The following is a 26,849-nucleotide window of genomic DNA, read 5'->3' as shown; positions in this document are numbered from 1 at the left end:
TTATAAGACTTTATGGGTAAAATGTTTCAGTCTCTCAAACCTTCATCAGGCACAATGAAGGTCCGAGTGACCGAAAAGCCAATGAAAGTGACTCCTTCACACAATTATAAAATAATTATTATAATATTGAATTAACTTGTTCGTTGTCGTGGTAAAACTATTAGAAATTGCTGCAATCTACAATTCGAACACCTTTTTCTTTTTTCCTTCTCTCGTATTTTTCCTTTTATTTAGTTTTTTATTTTATTTTTTACAATTCAGAGAAATAACTTTGTAAATTGATTGTAAAAACACATTAGGCAAGTCTAATGTAAGTGTCATTCAATACGCCTTTGTATACTATGCATGCAGGTTCAGATTTTTATTTTTATTTTTTATTCAGAATCAGTAAAATACAACATTGATGATCCAATCTGACACAATCAGAGCTGAATTAATATTGGATTTGACAGTGTAGCAGTAGGTAGCATTCACTAGTGTTTGGGCTATGGATGACAATTCGATTATAAAATTCCCCTGTCCGTGTCAACAGTAGGGACGCAGCATGATACGTGTTGGATCTTAACTCTAGATTAACTCTAGATGGAACAAGGCTAATGGAAAGGGGGTAGGCGTATTGTGTGTGTGTGTGTGTGTGTGTGTGTGTGTGTGTGTGTGTGTGTGTGTGTGTGTGTGTGTGTGTGTGTGTGTGTGGCACACAGAAGGGGAGAAATGAGCTCAGAGTAGATCATGCTCAAGACTAATCTATCCCTTCCCGGGCTCAGACATTTTGCGCCATCTAAATCTTTGCGCCAGTGGTCACACATATGCACACGGGCACGCAAGGCACCCACTCCCACACACACACCACACACACACACACACACACACACACACACACACACACACACACACACACACACACACACACACACATGATCCCCCCCACCTCCCCTTCCCCAGCTCAAATCCCTCAAATCCAAAATCTGGTTTTAACACTTTTGAGAGCAGATTGAGTGTCAATCTGCTTAAGCACTCCCAACTCAAGCCGTAGAGCCGGGGAATGAATCACAAGATGATGATGATGTGATGAGATTGTGTATGTGTGTTTGAGTGAACATGTGACACTGTGTGTGTGTGTGTGTGTGTGTGTGTGTGTGTGTGTGTGTGTGTGTGTGTGTGTGTGTGTGTGTGTGCGTGTGTAACCTTAAGTTACACACACTTAATTATGTCACTTAATTATGTTGTTAATACTCTTTAGTCTCTGACTTGAGATCAGTGTCAGAGACCCATATCATCGTAGGGATGGGACGATATGAAAATGTCATGTCACGATTGGTACCCGTCACGATTATTGTAACAAAACAACGTTACGATTTACGATATTGTTGGGATAATCAAAATATCCCCTATACATCCATTATCCTGGGGTGGAATATTTGTCAAAACGTTTCAGATCTACAAGCGTGAAGATCTGATATTTTTTGGCAAAGAGATTTGGTAGAGAGTGAAACTGTATCAAGTATGTTATTTACAGGTCAGTTTTACCAATTATAAAGGGTTTAAATGGTACCGGATATGCAGCTCGGCAAATAAAAGATAAATTGATCCCAGTGCATGATGGAGGACGATTTCACGGTAAATTAAATCTCCACAATACGATTATTGTGAGTGTTCTTTATCACGATAAACGATAATGGCAATTATCGTCCCATCCATCCATACATCATCGCTGACGGGCAGAAGCCTGTCTCCATAGTCTAGCCTTTTTGTTTTAAACGCCCGACATCACACAAAAGGATCTAGCAGATCCACAGCGCAAAGCAACGCTTTTAGAGTTTGTGGATCTGCTACTTTAGATGCTTGTGAATTTGAATCCCGAAAAGAAACAGTTTTGGACATTTGGAGGTGAGGTGAAGTTGTTTGCATACATTTTTCTTTTCTTTTTAAAGTCACAGCCTTGGACCATGCACCAGTTGATTCACCATTCTTTAAAAAAATATATATATATTGTTATTTTGTAATTGAGTGTGGCGTACCAGAAGGCTTATTATTATCTCTGTTATGCCCTTGGACTTTTTGTATTTAATTGTGTAGTTATGTTTTAAAAAACGATATTTGACAATCGTTAGTCAAATTGTGGGCAGATGTACGCACATGATGTACTCTTATGCACACAAGGCACACACACACGCACATGCACACACACACACGCACATGCACACACACGCACGCACGCACACACCTTCCCGTCATGGTGGAACCCCACGTGGCATAATTAATTAGAGGCTTAAATAGAAGGCTCCTGCTTAAAATTTGAGCTGTTGATTTTGCCAACAGACAAAGCAGGGGGGCGTCTCTCTCTCTCTCTCTCCCCCCCTCTCTCTGCGTGTGTGTGTGTGTGTGTGTGTGTGTGTGTGTGTGTGTGTGTGTGTGTGTGTGTGTGTGTGTGTGTGTGTGTGTGTGTGTGTGTGTGTGTGGGAGAGGGGGGGGGGGGGGGGTATTACCACACTGTATAAATCCACACCAAACACAATTAACAAGCAACTGGGAGGAGAAGTAATTAGTATTATCTGCTTATCACTGCAGCTCCTATTCTAAGTAAAATGGGGTCAAAAACACACAACGAGCTCACGGACACAGACACGCACGCGTGCACACACACACACACACACACACACACACACACACACACACACACACACACACACACACACACACACACACACACACACACAGAAAGAGAACACTAATTCCCTCCAGGCAAATGTGTAGGGGCTAATTACAAGCTCGTTTGCAAGTCAATAGCAGCATCCTCTCAACCGGGTCCGTCCTCCTCGCTCCTCCCTTCTTCGTCTACCGCAGTGGTTCTCAACATGTCCCCACATTTTTTTTGTTTTTCTTCTTTTTTTTGGAGGGGGGGGGGTCATATAAGAACTGTGTTCAAATTATAAACAAATGATCTCAGCGGTTTCACTCATATGGATATGAAGAATCAACTGATGGTGAAAAAACGCTAATGTTACTGTCGCCGAATTAGTTACATTTTCGATAGAAACAGGCTTTATCACTTATGAGTGACTATCATAAACCATACAGAGCCACCTCGCCGACAATATCGCAAAGACCGTTTGTTTATTTTTGGACCACAATGCTTATATGAGACGGTTTAAGATGACCCAATGTTATTCTCCATAGAGAATTACTTCCGTGGAACCGGGGGATGAGCGAGTCACGTCATGACTTCACTGTTCTATAGTCAAATAATATAAGTAAAGAAAGTGGCAAAAAATGCCTCAACTCCTACAAATATGATTAGAAGTGAAAATGTTGAGAAGTGGGGCATGGGGGTCCCCAGCAAAATGTGTTTTGCTGTTTGGAAATATCTGATCTGCATGTAGATCGTCTATTTTCAAATGGTCTTGAAATGTTTGTTTGTTTTTCCTTGTATGGGGGTACCTGCATGGCACAAAATATTTTCAGACGGGAGTCTGTGGCCAAATACATATTAATTTGGGGGTCCTCTCCTCGACATGAAAACGTTAGAGTATGGAAGTCCACTGCTCTGCTGTGATAGCATGCACCTCTCATCCTATAAGCCAGGATCATTCACCAGACAAACACCACCATTCACTTCCCAGTGCTGACACTGCAGGGCGAGAAGGAGAGAATGTTAAAACAATAGATACACTGTAGACGCAGGTAAGCTGATAGTCAGCTCAGACAAAGCTAATATTGGTTGAGGATTTCAAGATTGTGTTGTGTGTGTGTGTGTGTGTGTGTGTGTGTGTGTGTGTGTGTGTGTGTGTGTGTGTGTGTGTGTGTGTGTGTGTGTGTGTGTGTGTGTGTGTGTGTGTGTGTGTGTGTGCGTGCGTGCGTGCGTGCGTGCATGCATGCGTGCGTGTACATATGCAGATTTCATGTGCCAGTGCGCTTGGTATGTATTTAGTCCACTATCAAATTATAGTACTATACAATCTATGGTACACATTGTGTTGGAAATGAAAATGTATATAAAGTACACAGTAAAATCCAGAATGCTCTTTAAATTTTTTGAGAGAGAGTGGTGCTATTTTACTCTCTCAGACTTAAACAAATGATCTTTAGTTTTGCGTGTTCTGACTGCCTGCCTTGGGATTAGGGGTCATCAATGTGTGTGACTGTGCATACACAGAAAAATGTGTCCGTGGCAAGACGTGTCCTAGGCAGATGTTCTCTTTTTTACATAATATTATAATGTTCTTATATTGATCATGGGACCCAAATAGTGAATGTCAGTCTCTAGGTTTACCTCATAATGTCTATGACACTGATTTACTACAGTATGGAGATCACTAGTACAGTTGTTCTCTAAACATTTTATTTTCAAGGCCCCCCCATGCAGAACTCGAGGGGCCTTTTCCACCAGCAAAGAACCGGTTCCAGAACCAGTGCCGGTTCAACTTTCTTGGAACCTTGGTTTGTTCTTGCGAACCGGCTTGCGTTTCCACCAGATTGAACCATGATTGAACCAGAGGAACCAAGGATTTTGTGGTTCCCATTCGGAACCAACTTTTACGGTTCGGAACCAACTCCGGTACTCGGTGGAAAAGCTCACCTCTGGTTCATCCCATAGGCGGGAGAAAGAACCAGAACCGGTTCTTTGCCGGTGGAAAAGGCCCCTCAAAGTTACTGACCAATAAAGGTAATTTAAGGCTATAGTTCTTTATATGCTTCTGGTCCTTATTACACGTAGCATTGTGACATCCTTTTCTACGAAGCCCAGTTATCTAACATTACACTATTTCCAGGGGAAATCCCTGCTGCAGGAATTAACGGGGAAATTAGCGCCTCCATCGTATGCGTGCCAGGAGTTCCAGACAGGAAACAAACACGGTATCATCATTGCCGTTGGAAGGATCAGCTTATCATGAGCTCCTGGTATAGCCGGCAAGTTCTAATTTAAGCCTTTTACAAAATAGCGCAGCAAAACGCTGCTCACTGGTTGTTTACTGGATTAATTGTTGTTAGCTCACCGTGGCACCCATGTGCAGGGTTCGATTTGCTGGCTGCGTGTGGGGGTAATTTTTATGGCCAGTGGCTATGTTTTACATTGCATAATATTTATGTTTGATAATACCCTGCCTAGTTTTGGCTTAATTAGCTGTGAAACAATACAACGCAGCTTACCTACTTAAGAAGATCTAATCTATTCATTTATATCTTAAGATGTATTAAAGATAAGTAATGCTGAACACTTCAAGTAAAAGAGAAAGTTTAAGTTTGATGAAGTTTAAAAGGATCCCTCGCTAATAAAGTATGCCTTAATACATTATAATTGCCCTAACTAAAATTACACATTTAAAACATCTTAAATATTGAATGTATGGAATGTAGGTGCCAACTAAAAACAAACGTAATACTTCTGGTTAATATATGAGCATCAAAACAATATTTGAAATATTTTTTACTGGCACGTGCATTCTAAACATTAGGCTTGTCATGGACAAATTATATCGTCAACTTGCGATGAAGTTGTCCCTATTGAGTTAACTAGAAGTCTAGTCGGCGACCTGGCCAACTCGGGAACGATGTAAATAGAGAATGAATGCCCCGCCCTTTAATGCAATCTCCATTATACCTGTTGTCATAGGACCCGTGTTGACCATCTGTTTGACTGTGTCCATGTATGCCCATATATGGAGATATCTGTCTGACTGCGTCCAAGTTATGCCCATATATGGAGATCTCTGTATCTGCCTGACAGTCGGTCGAGCGTCTAGTCGAGGACCGGCCTACTCAGGAACGATGTAAATACGGAATGAATGCCCCACCCTTTAATGCAAACTCCATTTTGACCATCTGTTTGCCTGTGTCCAATTATGCCCATATATGTAGATATCTGTATCTGTCTGCCTGCGTCCATTTATGCCCATATGGGGATCTCTGCAGACACAGTGCCGGTTCTGGAAAACACTAATGTCAGACATTAGCTCCGCATACGGAGATTCCGGACCTTTCGCGCTGGTTCCGGATAACCGCATATCAGGTCAGGTCGAGGCCGGGCACTGCACTCCCTGCTGCGGCGGGGAACGCGTGTGCCGATTTCTGTGTAATGCAAACCCCATTATACCTGTTGTCATAGGATCCATTTTGACCATCTGTTTGCCTGAGTCCATTTATGCCCATATATGGATATATCTGTTTCTGTCTGTCTGCGTCCATTTTATGGCCATATATGGAGATCTCTGCAGACACAGTGCCGATTCCGGAAGACCCTGATGTCAGACAACAGCTCTGCATACGGAGAATCCAAACTTTTTGCGCTGGAAAAATCGCGTCTCGGGTCGGGTTGAGGCCGGGCACTGCACTACCTGCTGCGGCAGGGAACACGCACGCTGAATTTGAAGCTGGTGGGACGAACGGTTCTCAAGATACGCGGATTACATACATACATACATGTATATACATACATACACACTCACAGAGATTTTTTGTTGACTCATGTGGCGTATGTGATGTCAGAGCCTTTTATGAAGTGATGTCACAATGAGTCAGCGCTTGCTCCGGAACGGCCCGATGTCAGTCATCTCCGCATACGGAGATTCCAAACCTTTCGTGCCGGATCCGAAAAACTGTGTATCGGGTCGGGTCGAGGCCTAGCTAAGAACGTAGGCAAAGGTCTGAGCTATCTACGTGCGAAATTTGGAGTCTGTAGCACCAACCATGTGCTGTCAGGGCTCTTTCATGCGATTCGGGCCAATTCGGATTCGCGTCCATTGACTTCAATTAGTAGTCAGGACTCCGCATATGGAGATTCCGAACCTTTCGCGTTGGTTCCGGAAAACCGCATATCGGGTCGGGTCGAGGCATAGCTAAGAACGTAGGCAAAGGTCTGAGCTATCTGCGTGCGAAATTTGGAGTCTGTAGAACCAACCATGTGCTGTCAGGGCTCTTTCGTGCAATTCGGCCTCGGCTTCAATTAGTAGTCACGACACGATGATTATCGATTACTCACCCCATGGAGACTCATGGATATTTTTAGTTTTTTGTCTCATTCCTAAGCCAATAATTTGAAGAGACTCTTTGTGTCTCCATAGCATAGGGAACAAAGCAGGCTCTTTGTGTCTCCATAGGGAACCACTGCTGGTCATCAAATTATTGGCGTAGGAATGCGGAAGAACAAAAAAAAAGAAAAGAAATCCGTGAATTCAAGTCTCCATGGTGTAATCAATAGGAAAAAAATATATTTTGGGGTGAACTCCTGGGTGAAGCTTAGTTTTTTTGTATAGAGTCAAGAGCCAAACCCAGCTATAATAAACAGAATGGGTGGGCCCATTATCAAAGACAAAAAGAAAAACTCCAAATCCAGAGTGTTAATTACTGTTAGTGTAAAAGGGTCCGTTACAGATCCATTATTACACTCTCAGAGCTAAACCCACACACACCGCAGGATTTGTGAATGCAACAGGTGTTGTTGGAGTTGTATAAGAATCCTACAGGGATTTAAAGTTGTACCTCTTCTCACCTAATGCCATTATGCTCATTAATTCCTGCTTCGGTTGACTGGCCTCCCACTCTGATCCTCTCTCTGGCCACTGTGGCCAGGCCTGTATGCATTCTGCATCTGGGTTACGAAAGGACCTGCCCCCACCTGCCTCTGATTGGCCTACCGAACGTTTGGTTTGCAAGGCCTAAAAGTCAAACATAAACGTAATTGTTATGTTCCAATATTCAATGTCAAAAACACAAATCGTTAATTGCAATGATTTGTAAAAAATAAATAGTATAATTAAAGTAAATTAAAATGCATTATCCTCTGATTCCAATCAGATCCGAATGACTCTGAAAGGACATTTTGAGTATTAGATTATATTGATTATGATTTGAACTCTGGTTATAATTTTGAATACTAAAAACTGCTGAGTTCAAATATAGTACAGTAGATGTGTATTACTAAGGCAGCATATCAGTGCTGATTGCGATCATAGATCAGCAAAATGCAGCAAACCGTTCCATTCTCATTGAAATGCATTAGCAGAATCCACCCTTACAGTATAGGTAGAATAAAAGTGCATTGTGACCGTGCCCTTATTATTAGTGAAAGTGAAAGTTCAGTAAATTAGAAATTTACTTAAATAAAGTACAAAATTCCTAGAACTGTTAGTGGAGTCAAAAGTTCAATACCGTTCACCACTGCATAATATCACCATTATTTCTGACATGCACTGACTTGACAGGTCAGAGTGGGTGGGTGAGTGGGTGACCATTGTGGGTGAGTGGGTGAGCACTGTTGTCAGAGTGGGTGGGGGAGTGACCACTGGCCAGGCACGTGGCTGGAGGACTGATCCGCTGATGGAAGCCTCATCCTCCCCCAAGACAGCTTGTCAATTCTGGATCAAAGCTACACGGAGGTCGATGAGTTATTATTCACTCAGAGGGACAATGTTTACTGTCTTCATGAGCTATATGCAGTGGTTCTCAACCAGTGGTCCGGGGACCACCTTGAGGGGGTTCCAGGTGGCCCCCAGCTAAATGATGGAGAGATGGTAACCAAATGGACCCTTATAGATCTCTAAAACTCTTGAGAGCGTAAAAGTGAAACCAAATGGATCCTTGTGGGTCCATTTGGTTTAATTTGACTGTATGCTCTCAAGAGTTAAATTATTGTTAAACATCTACATTACTTAATTTACAAGGTCTACACAATGACAGAATGTGGAAGAATTGTTGTTTTTGATCAACGTTTGCCTGTTATCCCACATCAATACAGCGTGGACCTGGGCGCTCCCCGGAAGGAGCTGGTGCCAATGCATTGGCCCAACGTCTCATTGTTCTGACGTCCCATTAGTCCGACGCTAATGAATGCTAACCTGGTGAATGCTAACCTGACGATGCTGGTGAATGCTAACCTTGTGAATGCTAACCTGTCAGCGCTGGTGAATGATATCCTGACAACACTGGTGAATACTAACCTGGTGAATGCTAACCTGCTGACGCTGGTGAATGCTAACCTGCCGACACTTGTGAATGTTAACCTGGTGAATGCTACTATGCCTAATCCTAACCCTAACCTCAGTAGAACTATGCCTAAACCTAACCGGGTGAATGTTAACCTGGTGAATGTTAACCTAGTGAATAATAATCCTGACCTCAGTAAAACTTTGCCTAAACCTAACCCTGTAGGACTAATGAAATGTTGGACTTATGGGCATTCCCCGGTAGGCAGGAGGCACCGCTTGCTCCACCTCCCGCCCAAAAACTGGTAATTAAAAGGTAAATGGTGCATTCATATAGCGCTTTTATCCAAGGCACTTTACATAGATTGTGCATTACATTCACCCATTCACACACACATTCATACACCGATGGCGGAGGGAACCATGCAAGGCACCAACCTGCTCACCGGGAGCAACTAGGGGTTCAGAGTCTTGCTCAAGGACTCTTCGACATTAACTCAGGGGGAGCCCGGATTCGAACTGGGAACACTGGGAACCCTTCGTGGAGGGTCCTCGATTCACATGATTATTTGGGGGGGATGGCAGCCTGAAAAAGGTTGAGACCCAGATGCCTTAGGAGTTAGAACCTACACAGTACTTTAGATGGGTTATGGTTTGTTCATGAGGAACTGGACCAGGAGTTTGAGGACGCGGCCGTCCAGGCCCACCACTGCGCCGTCCTCGACGCCCTCGTACAGACGCAGGCTCTCCGTGCCCCAGCACAGGTTCTTACTGGGGTTGTCGGCGTCCGTCTCCACGGACAGAGCCAGAGTGTTGAGCTGGTAGCAGAAGAAGGAGAAGTACTGGCCGTCTGTGATGACAGCCTGGGACACGAACGGCCTGCTCACGTCCTCCCAGTTCCAGAACCCTTGATACATGGCCTGAGCTGCTGTCCATGCGAAGAGACTGGTGATGCCATTGGCCCTGAGGAAGGGCTCCACCTGGTCCTCCTCGTTACGCTTGGCCATTCTGTCCCTGTGATAGCGATCGGGCACCAGGTGGAACTGTGTGTGGCCGTAACATGCTGGGTCTGGTAGCTTGGCACCCGTGAAGATTCTATTTTGGTATTGTCGCCTGAACAACGGCAACATGTCGGGAGACAGGCTGATCTCTGGAACATCAGCTGCGTAGGAATCCTCCAGGGGGGCGAACTGTGGCAGTTGTTGTGTTATCCTGATTTGACTGTGTGGTTTATCATCAATCTGTTAAGTTTAAAGTCTTTGTTGAACCCAAGTGCAGACACAAACACGGAGGCAGATATGCAGTTCTAGAATATAGATTTAATTGCCAGCGAGCAAACAAAAGGCAAAGTCCAAAAAACAGGAAACAAACTTAGGAGTGGCCAAAACTTGGGCCTAGGCTGGCTGTGGCAAGGCAAGGTCCACCAGATCAATCCGGGTCTGGGTACAGAGGAAACACAAAGGTTAGTCAAGGCTCGAACAGAGAATGAAGAGCAGAGCAGGGCTTATATACCCTCAGCAAGATTGCTGAGACGCTGCAGCTGGTGAAGCGCCGCACCCCAGTCCCTAGTCACCCAATCACATGTGGACAGAAAATGGTTAGGATGAGGTAGATGGCACTGGCATGGGCGCTGATGTAACAGTACCCCCTCCTCTACGTGCGCCACCTGGCGCACGACCAGGCTTGTCTGGGTGCTCAGCATAGAAGTCCCTAATGAGAGCTCTGTCCAGAATGAGGCGTTGGGGAATCCAGCAGCGCTCCTCAGGCCCATAACCCTCCCAATCTACCAGGTACTGCCAGCCTCTACCCCGGCGACGCACATCCAAAAGGCGCCGGACAGTGTAGGCAGGATGGTCATCAATAAGACGGGGGGGTGGAGGAGCCGCTGCAGGAGGAGACAGGGGACTAGAGCAGACAGGTTTTAACTGGGACACATGGAAGGTGGGGTGGACTTTGAGAGATGCTGGGAGTTTTAAACGGACAGCAGAGGAGTTAATGATACGCTCAATCTCAAAGGGGCCAACGTAACGGGGTGCAAGTTTCCTAGAAGTCACTTTTAATGGCAGATCTCTCGACGAGAGCCATACCTTTTGACCAGGGGTGTAGACTGGGGCTGGAACTCGGCGCCGATTGGCCTGGGTCTGGGCTCTAGTGGAGGCACGGAGAAGGGCAGTCCGGGCCTTCCTCCAGGTACGACGACAACGACGTAAATGGACTTGGACAGAGGGGACTGAAACCTCCACTTCCTGAGCTGGGAACAAAGGGGGTTGGTAACCAAAAACACATTCAAAGGGTGACAACCCCGATGATGCGTTGGTGAGGGTGTTATGGGCATACTCAACCCAGGGCAGCTGGTCACTCCAGGAGGCAGGATGGATGGATGTAGTGCAGCGGAGCGCTGTCTCCATCTCTTGGTTCGCGCGTTCAGTCTGCCCGTTAGACTGGGGGTGAAATCCAGAGGATAAACTGACATTAATACCAAGAGCAGAACAAAATGATCTCCATACCTGGGACGTAAACTGTGGGCCTCGGTCAGAGACTATGTCCATAGGAATACCGTGCAGTCGGAACACATGGGACGTCAACAGGTCTGCAGTCTCCTTGGAGCTGGGGAGCTTAGGGAGTGGAATGAAGTGAGCCATCTTAGAGAATCTATCAATTACATTTAATATGACAGTGTTACCGTTAGACAAGGGAAGGCCAGTTACGAAGTCTAGGGCAATGTGTGACCAAGGGCGACTAGGTATGGGCAGGGGGTGCAGTAGCCCAGACGGGGGTCTGGTGGTCGTCTTGTTTTGGGCACAGATAGAGCAGGCAGAAACAAACTCTTTGACATCCCTCTCAATAGTGGCCCACCAGAACCGTCTGCGCAGGAAGGCGAGGGTCCGGTTAATACCTGGGTGGCAAGTGAGGCGAGTAGAGTGAGCCCACTGAAGGACATCTGACCGAACTGCATCAGGTACAAACAAGGTCCCCCCTGGACTGCTGCGTGGGTCGGGCTGGCTCTGCTGTGCTTGGCGCACACGGGATTCAATCTCCCAGGTGACTGCGGCAATGATGCATTTGGATGGCACAATGGGGTCTGGCTCAGAACTGCGGCTGTCAGCTGAAAATTGTCTAGAGAGGGCGTCAGGCTTGGTGTTTTTAGAACCAGGTCGATAAGTGAGTGTAAAGTCAAATCTTCCAAAAAACAAGGCCCACCTGGCTTGCCGAGAATTCAGACGCTTGGCAGTCTGGATGTATGACAGGTTCTTGTGGTCGGTCCATACTATGAAGGGAAGCTTGGAGCCCTCTAGCCAATGACGCCACTCTTCCAGGGCTAGTAAAACTGCCAGGAGTTCCCGGTTACCAACATCATAATTCCTCTCTGTAGGGGAAAGTTTGTGGGAGAGGAAAGCACAGGGGTGTAACTTGTGATCACGGGGAGAATGTTGGGACAAAACTGCACCTACCCCCACGTCGGATGCATCCACCTCCACCACAAACTGAAGTTCTGGATCCGGTTCTCTGAGGATAGGAGCGGAGGTGAAACGGCTCTTGAGCTCCTCGAAGGCGGACTCTGCCTCAATAGTCCACCGAAATGGAGAGGAGGTGGAGGTGAGGGCTGTGAGTGGTGCTGCCAGCTTACTGTAGTTGCGAATAAATTTCCTATAGAAATTAGCAAAACCTAGAAATCTTTGCAACTGTTTCAAGTTAGCAGGTGTCGGCCACTCAGAGACTGCTTTAACTTTGGTGGGGTCCATAAGCAGCTGACCCTGGGAAACAATATAGCCGAGGAAGGAAACAGTGGAGACATGAAACTCACATTTCTCCGCTTTGACAAAAAGTTTGTTCTCCCACAGCCGCTGGAGGACCTGACGAACATGTTGCTGATGAGCATCTAGGTCCTTGGAAAAAATCAAAATGTCGTCTAAATAGACAAAAACAAAACGACCAATTAAATCACTTAAAACATCATTGACAAGATTTTGGAAAACACCAGGGGCGTTAGTAAGTCCAAACGGCATGACTAAGTACTCAAAATGCCCCAGTGGTGTCTTGAAGGCAGTTTTCCACTCGTCCCCCTCCCTGATGCGGAGTAGATGGTAGGCATTTCTTAGGTCAAGCTTGGTGAATACAGAGGCTCCGTGAATAGATGCAAAAGCAGAGTCAATGAGTGGCAAGGGATATTTGTTCTTGATGGTTATAGCATTTAAGCCCCGATAGTCTATACATGGCCGCAATGAGCCATCCTTTTTCCCCACAAAAAAGAAACCAGCACCCACCGGTGAAGATGATGGCCTAATAAGGCCAGCAGTGAGGGAGTCCTGGATGTACTTCTCCATAGAAGCATACTCGGGGCGAGACAGGTTGTATAACCTGCTGCTGGGTAGTGGGGCTCCTTCACGAAGGTTAATGGCGCAGTCATAAGGCCGGTGCGGCGGCAGTGACAAGGCATGATGCTTGCTGAACACAGGAGCTAGGTTATGATACACAGGAGGTACTAGTGACACATCTGGAGGTTCAGGGTCAGAGTGAGGGACAGAGAGAGCTGGGACAAGAGCAGAACGTAAACAGTTAGCATGACAGAATGTACTCCATGAAGTTACCTTTCCTGTGGACCAATCAATCTGCGGGTTGTGTAGTCTCAGCCATGGGTGACCCAGAACCAGGGGGGAACCAGGACAGTCCATTATATGGAAGCTCATCCTCTCCTGATGATTACCAGAGAGACGCAGGTTGACTGGCACAGTCTTCTCAGTGACCTTGGCGATGAGTTGACCGTTGAGGGCGTTGGCCTCTAGAGGTGAGTCGAGCGGCACTGTGTGCAGCCCTAGCTGGATAACGATGCTGCGGTCCAGGAAACTTTCATCAGCACCAGAGTCAATGAGAGCAGGCAGGGGAAGGGACTGTCCCTGCCACACGAGGGTGCCATCAAGCTGTGGTCTGGGGACTGAAGGACTGGTGACTTGGCTCAGCAGTACATCCCCGACTACTGCTGAGCCCCCTCTTTTGGTGGGCACAGAGAACAGGCGGAGAGAAAGTGGCCGGCCTGGCCACAGTACATGCAGCTCTTAGTACGAATTCTCCGCTGCCTCTCCTCTTGTGAAAGCTTAGCTCGGCCGAGCTGCATGGGTTCGGGGTCTGGAAAAGACTGAGCAGAAGTGGACTGGGGCTGAACAGCAGGTAAAGAAACAGGCAAAATTGAAAATGTCTCTTTACCTGTTCTTTCCCGCCGGCGCTCACGGCGACGGTTGTCGATGCGGATAGCCAAGGAGATGAGCTCCTCAAGCGTCTTGGGCTCGTCCCTGGACACAAGCTCATCCTTTATGGCCTCAGAGAGTGCGTTCTGGAACACCCCATAGAGAGCTTCATTGTTCCAACCACTCTCAGCAGCGAGGGTGCGAAACTCTATGGCCAGTTCTGCGACACTACGTGAGCCTTGGCGGAGGGACAGGAGGCGTCTAGCTGCGTCTTTACCTCGGACGGGGTGGTCAAAGTTCCTCTTCATCTCCTGTGTGAAGCTGGCGTAGGAGGAGCAGGCGTCGGTCTGATTCTCCCATACTGCAGTGGCCCAGGTGAGTGCCGCTCCACGGAGACAACCAATCAGGTAAGAGATCTTGGCCCGATCAGATGCATAGGTGTGGGGCTGCTGTTCGAACACAAGTGAACACTGGAGGAGAAAAGATCTGCATTCCCCCAGGTTGCCATCGAATCGGTCAGGAGCTGGAACAGACGGCTCACGGACGTGAGGAGTGGGGGCAGAGGGGGAGCCAGTAGCAGGGTCAGAAGGGTCAGTAACTGGTGCTGTAGCACCTCCAGTGGCACCCAGAGCAGCAACTTTAGCTTGTAGATCCAAAAGCACCTTGGACATTCTCTTATTCTGGTCCATGATGGTTCCCAGTGCTTTGTCATGCTGGCTAAGGAGAGTGTTCTGAGAATTAAGAACTTCCTCTAAACGTGCAGCGTCTGCTGGGTTCATGTTCTTGGTTCGAGCCTACTGTTAAGTTTAAAGTCTTTGTTGAACCCAAGTGCAGACACAAACACGGAGGCAGATATGCAGTTCTAGAATATAGATTTAATTGCCAGCGAGCAAACAAAAGGCAAAGTCCAAAAAACAGGAAACAAACTTAGGAGTGGCCAAAACTTGGGCCTAGGCTGGCTGTGGCAAGGCAAGGTCCACCAGATCAATCCGGGTCTGGGTACAGAGGAAACACAAAGGTTAGTCAAGGCTCGAACAGAGAATGAAGAGCAGAGCAGGGCTTATATACCCTCAGCAAGATTGCTGAGACGCTGCAGCTGGTGAAGCGCCGCACCCCAGTCCCTAGTCACCCAATCACATGTGGACAGAAAATGGTTAGGATGAGGTAGATGGCACTGGCATGGGCGCTGATGTAACACAATCTGGAACCGGGTTGTCTCTATTCTTCCTCTCCGGTGACCTCTGGGGATTGTCCTTTGCCCTCTCAGCCAATAGAAATTCACCTGAGGGCTAATATCTAAACATGAATGGAAGAACACCGGGTTGTGTTTCGTCAGCATGTTGGTGAGTCCAGACACCAGATTCCGCAGAAAGGGGGCAGTGCTCCTGGTTTTTCTGCAGGAAAGGTCTGTGTTTCTTCATGTGCCAGTGCTCCTGCAGGACAGCATGTGTGAGATAGGACCTGACATCATCCAGCAGTAGTGCTTCCTCTTCCCCTACGCCAGCGGGGGCTGATGACGCTCTCTGATGCTCCTCTGTCTCCTCCTGACCGTGAAAGTGGAACATCTCCGGCAGGCCAGGTAGGCGCGCCGTCTTCGTCAGGTGCTGGTACCATGTGTCCGCGTTGCGTGCGAACGTCTGCGGGTAAACCACGTACTTCTTCCGCTCGATCTTAGTGAGCAGCTCCAGTCTCTCCTGCACGTCGACGGCACGCATCTTCTCCACATGTTCCATGGTCTGCCGCCGTCGCGCCGATTTGCTCTTGGCCGTGAGAGATGCGACTACAGCCGGATAGACCGCCTGATGCGGGACCACCGCCGGCACCGTCCGGGCTGCCTCAGCACTGTGAACGAGCCGAGTCCTGAACACCAGAGGGTTGTTTTTGTTAAACGCCTGCAAGGGCAACCTGCATGCGGCACACGCCGACATGTTGGTTCTTCTTCTGTTATGTGTCATTGAATCCTTAACCGTTCCTCACCCAATTTGACCCATTCCTCCTCCCTCCTATTATATGACATCACTGATGACATCATCGCTATCAAAAGTCACTGTTTATGTCATAATGCAATGACATCATACTGTCACCGTGTAACTGTCCTTTAAACTGACTTGTCCAATAAAAATATTCTGCTACTTTTAGCGATACAGCTTATATCTTATATCAGTTTTCCTGGATAATTAGGCTATATGCAGTTGGTGACACTGTTTGACGGTGGTGCTGGTGTATGGAATGTTACGTTGGACGGTACATCTGAGAGGAGAACCAATGACCATGTTGCTGTCGCAGTAGAACACAAGCTAACCTAACCCTAACCCATAAAATATATTGTACGTATATGGATACATTATTATTAATAAAGGATAAAATTAAATAAAACGTCCATATATGGTCATTCCAAGAAACAAAATCCCTTTATGCCCATATATGGAGATTTCTCATGTCATCAATCCCAGGCCGAAAATGTTATTATTATGTCCATATATATGTACCGTAATTGCCGGACTATAAGCCGCAGCTTTTTTCCCATAATAGGCAGATTATGGGGAAAAAATGGGCAGATCTTTATGCCCATACATAGTGTTCCGTGTCCAGGACAGTCTGTGATGTCAGTACTATGATGTCAGAGTATGACATCAGAGTAGCATGCAGACTGACGGTTACCATGGCGGCGAAACTGTGTAGTATCAGTGATGTCAGCATGCAGATGGTCAGACGGACGGACGGACGGACATATATTTGCTAATTTAATAGTTACACGGGCATTCATTTTATTCCCATATATGGAGAACACGCGTGCCGGTGGGACGAACGGTTCTCGAGATACGCGGATTACATACATACATACACACTCACAGAGATTTTTTGTTGACTCATGTGGCGTACGTGATGTCAGAGCCTTTTATGAAGTGATGTCACAATGAGTCAGCGCTTGCGCCGATTTCCTCCTGAACAATCAACCCGCATAAGGAGATTCCGAACGTTTCGCGCTGGTTCGGGAAAACCGTGCGTCGGGTCGGGTCGAGGCCCGGCACTGCACTCCGCGCCACGGTGGGGAACGCGCGTGCCGAATCTGAAGCCGGTGGGACGAACGGTTCTCGAGATACGCGGATTACAGACAGACAGACAGACACACACACACGCAGACAGAGACTTCTCGCATTTATAGATAGATTACTGTAGATGGAGGAAGGATGAGAAATAAGGAAATCGACCTGAGTTCTCCGAATTCTCAAATAGAATTCATAGATTCATAGTGGCGATGGTGATATTGAAACATGACTTGGACATTATATGGACTCTGCTCTGGTCTCACACACACACACACACACACACACACACACACACACACACACACACACACACACACACACACACACACACACACACACACACATTGAGAGAGAGATAGATAGTTGGTAAAACAGAATGCGTTATGTGGGTGTGTGATGTCACGTGTCCATAAAAATGGTAGATATTTATATTTCTCCAACAACCCACATCTGATCTTTGTGTTCACTTGCGTGTGTGTGTGTGAGTGGGTATGTGTGTGCGTATATATATACACGCACTTAACTGCCATTTGTGCACACTGCTCACCAGTGGTGTAAAGTAACTTTACTGGCGTATTTCCAATTTTCAGTTATTTTACTTCTACAAATATTGTTCTTCACTCCACTAGGACGCAGAGGGAAAGTTGATCCCATGCCAAAGCGCCCATGCTGCTCGCCCAGAAGTCTGCTGTCACCCAGGTGAATGCATGCACATGGCCATGTGCATGACCCTGCCCTTTAGGGCGAGGTCGCTTCTCGCCCTTAGGGCGTCTTACCGTATTCATGGGTTGCATTTGTAGTCCTAAACCAGCCATATTGAGGACCAACACAGGTGTTCAATTTGTCTGATTGGCATAGAACCAATGTTCTACGTTAATCAAAACACCTATGTTGGTCCTCAAAATGGCTGGTGTAGGACTACAAATGCAACCCATGAATAACAGAGTATTTGTACATTGCGCTGTTGATACTTTTACTGAAGTCCAAAATGTGGATACTTTTCCCACCATTTCACGTGAGTGGGAACTCAACTGCAATTTGTGCACAATGCTCTCCATGCAGGGTTGCCCCACACACGCGAGCGTGTGACACACACACACACACACACACACACACACACACACACACACACACACACACACACACACACACAAACACGGCTTGCAAAGTTGAGTGAGAAGGATTACTCATAAAGTATGTGTTAGGCCTGCTTTCCTCTCCTCTCCTCCCCGGCAGTCAGGCTGTCAGCTCTCATTAGTCCTGCACCCAGACCTGGATCATTAGTCCTGGGTGTGCTTTAAGGATGGGACGTTATGAACATTTCATATCACGATTATTGTGACAAAAGAAATTGCGATTTACGATATTATCGTGATAATCAAAAGTAAAACATTTGCCAAAAAATTGCAGATGAGCTTGTAGATCGGCTATTTTTTTACATTTGAGTGGAGAAAAAAAAAGTCTGTATCAAGTACGTATAGAGGGTTTAAGTAGTACTGGATATGCAGCTCGGCAAATAAAAGGTGAATTGATCCCAGTGCATGACGGAGCACGATATCACAATAAATTAAATCTCCACAATATCATTATCGCAAGTGTTTTTTTATCACGATAAATGATAATATCGCTTATCGTCCCATCCCTAGTGTGCATGTATACAGGGGCTTATGGGCAGAGTGATACAGTTACAGTATTGTCAGTGATTCTTATGGCCAGGGTGATACTGTTACAGTATGTCAGTGATTCTTTTAACTTTTTCCACATCAAGGACCATTCCCCTAGATTAATATGTATTTGACCCACTGACCCCCATCGTATGTAGTTAAATATTTTCCAAAATATTTTTTTTCCAAGATTATTCTGAAAACAGTCAAAGCTCACAATGCCTGGAACCCCCGTAAGGACCCCCTGGGGGTCCGCCTACCCCACTTTGAGAAGCACTGCTGTCTGTGTGCCCCCTTTTATATGTGCAGACAGATAATGGCTCCCAAAGCTGGTGATCTTAGGAAGGCTGAGGCTTAAACACGTAAACGTTCCAAATAATCAGTGTATCTGAGCCAGTTCCTTTTGGAGTGCCGCCTTTTCCACTTCGGTGGTATTTGATATTTGTTTAGGAGTATCTAATGAACCAATAACCTATTGACATCTACACACACAGCTGCAAGCTTGTAAATCTGCAAGCTTGTACATCTGCTATGTTTGAAAATATTTTGGAAATAATCCAAAATGTTCTCTTCTGGGGGTCCCTTGCACAAAACCTTTTCAGATGGGGGTCCGTGGCCAAATATACAGTATATCAATTTGGGGGTCCTTGACAAAAAAGGTTTGAGAACCACTGCATTAAATTAACGGTGAGCCCTGAATCATTCATGTTTTTATGTGTAGCAGTCAGATGAAGCTTTTATTTATTTCTTCCTACAAACTGAGGCATGTAGCTCTGGTTCAGAACCATTTGCTCTAATCGATACATGGGCAACTGGAGGCCCGGGGGCCACATGCGGCCCCCACCTTTACGTGATGCGGCCCGCAGGTTAATATTGGAATACTGATATATTATTGATTTCAGCTGTTCCAATTCCAGACGTGCAACATGTACCCGCTTTAATAACTTCAGTCTACAGTATGTATTAGCAGCTTAATGTATAAAGAAAATGGTCTTTTTTATGTCGAATGTAATTTGTATTTAAGTTCATAAAGTTAACATAAGTATGACTAAATGCATTTGAAAAAACCTTTCAGGATTCCAATTCAAAAATAGCAAAATACAGTAGCTGATCTACAAACTCAAAACGCGCTGCACTGCGATGCGTGTAATGATGCAAGCTTGTATACCGGCTATTTTTGCTACTTTTGTGTGACATAGAATGACAGAATAGGGCTTTCATTTATGAAAAAAGTTAACATAATACAAGATAACAGCCCGATAGTAGCCTATATGCAACGTGGCCCTCTGGAGTGAGTGTGGAAATACTATAGTGGCCCTCTCCATCATTAAAGTTGCCCAACTTGCCCACCCCTGTGTCTAATCGCTCGTGATGCTTTTTTCTTACAGTCAAGCGGCTCCATAAGACACAGCCACTGACGCTCCGCTAATAAGCGTTCCAATAAGGTCCCCATTCATGGCGGGACCTTTGAACCCGCTGTTAACACATGCTGCAGCGGGCCAACAATCTGTTTATCCTCAGCCCAGACTCGTTCTGTGAATGCCCCGCGCACCATGTGGGTCACTGGCTCCATTCCACTGCCCGCCAAGCTCACTGACCCATGTAAAAGACCCTATATGTCTATACGTTGACCTTACGACCTCTCTATCCTCATCCATCGCCCCCCCACCCCCCTCCTTCCTCCAGCTGGCTCGTCGCTCCCCTGTCCAGTAGCGGTGGAGGAGGCGTTTAGCGCTTCAGCTAATCTAAGATGCATGGATTAAACTTTGCGACTGTTTCCCCAAACGGTTGGTCGGGACCCAATTGTGGGTGGCGTACCCATTTTTATGGGTCACGGGTAAATATGTAATTTTTTGGTTTCCTACATTTAAAAACAAAACATATATACAGTATATATTAAAAAAAAAAAGTTTACACAAAAGAAATCACAACTTCAAAACAATTCTAACAGTTTTTCAAAAGTATTTGATAAATGAAATGAAAGGAAAAAAAGAAACATTCATGTAAAAAGGTTTTAAGAAGTAGTGAAAGTAGCCGATCACCAAGCTCACAAAGCAATGCGACGCGCTGTGACTTGTGAGCTTGTAGATCTGCTATTTTCACTAGCTTGGGCTCCGGGCAACCATTGATTTCTCTTTTGGGTCTTGAGCTAAAAGGTTTGGGAACCACTGGATTCTCAGCATGTCTTCTATGGCAGTATGTTGCAGAATTTTCTGGTTATTCATTTCAGATTAGAGCATTTGAAGTGGTCAAACTAGCAAAAATGTGGCGTCTTCCATAAAACCTTAATAGTCTCCGATATTTCCTATAAAAGCACAGGTTAAATCCTCACTCTTGTGGCAGTGTAGAACAGCAGGAACTCCTTTCACACGGTTTCACAAATCACACATCAGCTTGGGTCATCGCCATGCATGCTGGCTCGTGGTGGACAGCTTTGTCACAGACAGACAAAATAAAATGAATGGACAATAATATTACCATGAACACATACTCTGAGAGTACAGACCATTTGGTTCCATTTGAACGCTCTCTCAGAGTTAAGTCCTTGCAAATAAAACATCTGAGAACCACTTGTGCTGATATGATATGCTATAGCGTTGTAGTAAATAAGTGTTATACATATTCTGATGAAAACCTGGATACTTGTCATTCAGTAATTGGGTTCTAATGAAAATAAGAATATTATAACGGTGTGTAAATCTAAAATTTGCCACAGACACATCTTGTCCGTGTACGGACGGACATAATGATCACCCCTGCACATCAGGACTTGGTCATACAAAAAAATGTTGTCATGAGATTTATATTTTGCTTTAATCCATGTAGATGGCGGGAGGCCTATCCTCCTGCTAGCCTACACATTAAGGGAGGGCCGGGCCTTAATTGCTTCTGTCGTAAAGCTCCCTGACCCAAATAAAGCCTTTGGCTCCCCTCAAAGCTGTCAAGATAAACCCACTTTACCTCACCAAACCTGCCTCACACAGCACCCCCTGAAACCCACTAACTCCCACCCACCCTTCTATGGACTGATTTCTCAGAGTGGCAACCATAACTGCAGTGTCAAGCGCCATCGATTCGCACAGCGACACCGCAGGCTCCGCAGCTACATGGCAGCGCTCTGGAAAAAGGTCTATAGGCCTACCATGGTTCCACAATTAGTTTTCCCCAAGGGCCGAATTATGTCTACGGTACCGAGCCGAGGGCCACAACATTGCAGGGGGCGACGCCGGCGTTCCCGCAACTCCAGCGACAGTTCAGATATCGTCGTTGTCGGGTGAAAATCTTGTATGTCCAAAACCGTTCGTTTTGCATTTATCATTTTTTTAATTATTTAAACTAGTGAAAACAGCCAATCTACAAGCACACGGGCGTTGTGTGCTTGTAGATCTGCTGTTTTCACTACTTTTGTGCGACGGCCTTGTATGATTTGCGAAAGAATGTACAAATTTGGAGATACGGGATTTCCACCCGACAACGACAATTATACTAGTGTTGTTGCTGCTCTTATACCACCATTATTACTGGGGTTGGTGTGGGCCAGACAGCTATACATTAAAGGCCCATTTACATATCCCTGAGCGCTGAAAATGATGTGCTTTCGATGGCAAAGAAGAGGTGCTGATGTGAGGAGTTGGAGTACTTAGTATTTAGACCGGGAGGCGAGATCGATGTTGTTGCAGTTGTTCAGACAAGACCATGAAGCAGGTGTGATGATTTCCAGTGGTTATATTTTGTACCAGTGAGTTGACCATCATCCTGGGAGCGCAGTGGTCGTCCAGGGATGTAGGGTTATATAATTGGTCCTCACTAAACTCATTAAAGGTGGTACCATTTATTCCGTCTACTCTGTCTGCGTCTCAGAGGAAGGCTGTTGCCAGCTCAGTAACCTGCCTACCAGTGACATCATCGGTTGGCAGGCATATTCATTTTTCCTATTGATGCTGTCATTGGTTGCTCTGAACTGTCCATATGCCAACAATGAGTGAGTAGACGGAAAGAAATATACAGAAGTTGTGCCATCTTAATTGTATAAAGAGCATTAGTGAGGACCGATTATACTAAGATGCGGTTGAAAATGGGTGAAGTGCTCCTTTAAGATTAAGAATAGCAAAAATAGTCATTCTACAACTACAAAGTGCTCCTTTAAGATTAAGAATAGCAAAAATAGTCATTCTACATCTACAAGCTCACAACGCATTGTAGTGACTTCTTTTTGCTATTTTTGAAAATGTTGGACAATTTTCACTTATAATGACATGCACAAAATGGTTAATATGAAGGCAAATGCAGCAGTTTTAGTGAAAGAGCAATTAACTCTAAATCCATGGCTATGGTGTTGCTGTGTGGCGTGCTATTACCTTCTTGCGTGTCATTATTGGGCCCCAGTAATGCAGGCTTAGCCACAAAATACCACAATGAGGCGGGTAGTGGTCAGGTGGTGAATCTCACACGTGTTCTACTTTACAAAACAGATGGTCACTTGGTCAGCCCGTTGATGGACACTAAATACTCTAACAGCTAAAACTCTGTGTTGTATGTGTTTTATGTCCAACACTGATTTTCTCAAATTGATTATTTATTGTATTATTATTTTTATCAGTAAAGGAATGTACTTTTAAACATAATAAATAAAGATGTGTGTGTTATAATGATTGATAGAATGCATGAGGAATCAAATGTCACAGGTAAACCATCCTTGAATGTGGCACTCCATCAAAAAGTTTAATTTTATCTGGAGACAGAGTAATACTCTTTTTCAAACAAGAGCTCTTAATTTCATGGTTCAAGATCTCTTAGAAGAACGGAGAGTAACAATGTATTTTTTAGTTGTTTGATTTTTTTAACGTGAGAGAGGTTTTTCATCCAAAAGTCGAGGAAAGTTGACAACATAACTTTTTAAAGAATGGAAAATATAATTATTTCTTCTACCTGCAGACTGTATTGTAAATGATTTAATAAATAATTTGCTGGGCCAGGTATTATTATTGCTGGTGGGCCAGTTCTGACCTACGGGCCTACCACTGTCCTATTGACTAAAGCTTGCAGATCTGCAAAGCTCTTTTGGCAAAGAGATTTGGTGAAGATGGTAAAATGCAGCCCAAGTGCACTAGTTGTAACTCAGGACAAAGGGTTTAAGTGGTTGCTCTCTGAAAGTGTGTCAGGCTCTCATAAGGTCCCGCTGAAGTTAAGGAGGCCAGGGCTGACACAGTCAAGGAGATGATTTCAGTGGACATGCAACCTAATGCGTCCCATGGTAACCTAATGAAGATCCTTTCACATGTCCACACTTATTTATTCAATCAGAGTTTTTAATTGGATGTTGGCCCCGGAACCACCCTTTAATCACACCTCGCCTGCGATTGGTTTAGAACAGTGGTTCTCAATCTGTGGGTAAGGACCCCCAGGGGGGTCCCCACTCCCCACATGATTTCAGGGGGGTCCCCAAACGACAGTGAAGTGATAATTTAAGGACTTTAAGACCCTTTTAATATACCTAAAACAGTATACTTTAAAAACTGGTCAGACAATGGTAAAATTGTCAAATATTATAAGAAAGAGGCAGAAATGGTGAAAATATCTGATCTACAAGCTCACAACGTGTTGCGAGGCATTGTGAGCTTGTAGCTATTTTCACAATATTTATCTGTGGAACCGAGTCAAACTAAAATGTAATGCCTCAACAATTCCAAGTGCTTATCAGGGTTTGAGGTTCCCCAGTTCAGATATGATTATTTTGAGGGGGTCACTGCCTGAAAAGGTTGAGAACCACTGATCTAGAAATGCCCTTTTCCCCTGCCAGCAGCCAGGTGTGTTCAGAGAATGTCAGCTGTTCCAAATGCAACGATAACACCACCTGACTTAAAATCTATGCGTGATCATATTTAATTTCATTATCTGAAATGAAAATAAAACACTTAAAGGGATAGTTCACCACAAACATTACGTTTTTCCTATCGATTACTCACCCCATGCAGACTTGAATTCATGGATATTGTTTTGTTTTTGTTGCATCCCTAAGCCAATAATTTGTGTCTCTTTGTGTCTCCATAGGGAACCACTGCTGGTCATCAAATTATTGGCGACAAAAACAAAACAAAATATCCATGAATTCAATTCTCCATGGGGTGAGTAATCAATGGAAATAATAATAATAAGTAACTATCCCTTCAAATAAACTACAACGAAAAATGCTAAGCTAAAACTTTTAGATAAATATTTAATAAACATGTTTTGTAAATCATATCTGTCTTGTCATGCATTCTTTCATCCTGACGTTTTCAGCTTCTGTAAAGACTTTCCTCATAATACTTTTTTTCTTTTCTTTTTGTTTAACCAAAATGTTAAACTAATTATGCACTCTTATGCAAACCAAGTGAAACACCAGACTATAGTGGTAAGTCAAAACTTTAAGCTGACTCAGCTTCTTTCACCATGACTTGGCCTGACATTTTAGACTTTTTCCCCTCTATATTCACAATATTCCCCCTGTCTTATTACACTTATATCACATCACATCACATCACATCACATCAGATGTATTCAGCCATTCTACCCATTTTCTGGACATTAATCATTTGTACAAACTAAGTTGTACTGTAGTTTGGAATCTGAAAAGACTTGGGTCCCTGATCTCTAATGTTCTATAGACCTCTGCTGGCCAATGTGAAAACAACAACAATGCTGTAAGAAGTGTCCAATCTAACACATACAAGACTAAAAAGCATATTTGTTTTTCCATTAGAAGTCATTCAAGGTTCGAGTTCCATTGTATCTATTGGATTTGAGAGATACATACTTACATGCTCCACTACACAGAAAGATTGTGACCTTTGCATGTCCTTATAATAATGCACTCTGATGCATTTTATTGATTGGTGCACAAACATTCTTAGATAACAAAGGGGTGGCTGTGGGTGATGCCACTGTATGACTGGTGGCAACATTATTGATGTATTCAATATTCATGCTCACCATACATTGCTAGAAGTATGAACCGCTGCTGTCAGCAGAAACATTCATTGTATCAACATATTTCGCCTTTTCACCTATTGTGGGTTAACCCTTTTCATATCTAGTGTTAGGCAATATTACTCAGGAGAGTAATGTGTTACTTATTACACATTACTCCTTAAAAAAGTAATACCTTTACTTATTACTTGGAATAAAGAGTAATATTACATATTACATTATATCACTTTTGTTTAAACATGATTTAAAACAATAATATACAAGGCTTCCCCTGGCAGCAACGAGTACAGGATCAGGAGTAGTCAGGAATCCAAAACACTGTAGATTTAATAGAAATTCATACATCAGACATCATCTTCTGTCTATACAGGAAAAACTAAATCTTAAAACAAAAGAAAAATGCATTCTCAAATGTTCAACTAAAGCACCTCAAAATGACATCACACACCATGATATAAATCTAAGTGGATTTGTGAAATCTTAATCCAGATTACGCCTATATAACCCATAGTGGTTTTAAACAAATAGAATAGTGTGCTACAATGTTACTCTCAGTGGTCAACAGCTATCACTCATTTAGTTCAAGCAAAAAAGTATTTGTTCACAATATAAATATAATAGCAATACCCTATAAAACAGCAAGAGGTGGATGCTTACTTTTTACAACTCTCAAAAAAATTATAATAACTGAAATTATATTTGAACTAGGGCTGGGATGCGATTAAAAATTTTAATCTAATTAATTACAGGCTCTGTGATTAATTAATCACAATTAATCACATTTTAATCGCACATCGATATTTGACCTGAGAAGCATTCTTTTTCAAGTAAAACACATTTTGTTGTACGAGTGAATCAACAAGTGAGTTTTTTAAATCTAAATTTCGCATCCACTGGGCCAAGCAAAGCGCTCTGATCGGCTACTTCTCCCTTTGTGTTTGTTGTCTCTTCTTGGTTGGTGCATCGCTATGATCGGTATGCCCGAAACTGAAGGTTCTGTTGTGCAAAAACTAAGTGCGACTAAAATGCGTTAATTTTTTTAATCGCGTTAATTTTCTGTAATTA

The 26,849-nt window shown here is 44.4% G+C and overlaps 1 protein-coding gene across 1 annotated transcript; it reads right to left on the bottom strand.

The window, feature by feature from the left end:
• Positions 1–9,565: 9,565 nt before the first annotated feature.
• LOC308298057 (large ribosomal subunit protein mL65-like) lies at positions 9,566–16,029 on the bottom strand (the record flags this gene model as incomplete). Its single annotated transcript, XM_080741621.1, is given in 3 exon segments — positions 9,566–10,159; positions 15,303–15,483; positions 15,485–16,029. Coding segments are annotated over 3 exon segments (1,320 nt in total).
• Between the last annotated feature and the right edge of the window lie 10,820 nt (positions 16,030–26,849).

This window comes from Nannobrachium achirus (genome assembly GCF_963921795.1).
Source record: "Nannobrachium achirus genome assembly, chromosome: 14".
Taxonomy (NCBI): domain Eukaryota; kingdom Metazoa; phylum Chordata; class Actinopteri; order Myctophiformes; family Myctophidae; genus Nannobrachium; species Nannobrachium achirus.
The sequence above is the reverse complement of the archived record's forward strand: the minus strand, read 5'-3'. Positions and strand labels throughout refer to the sequence as shown.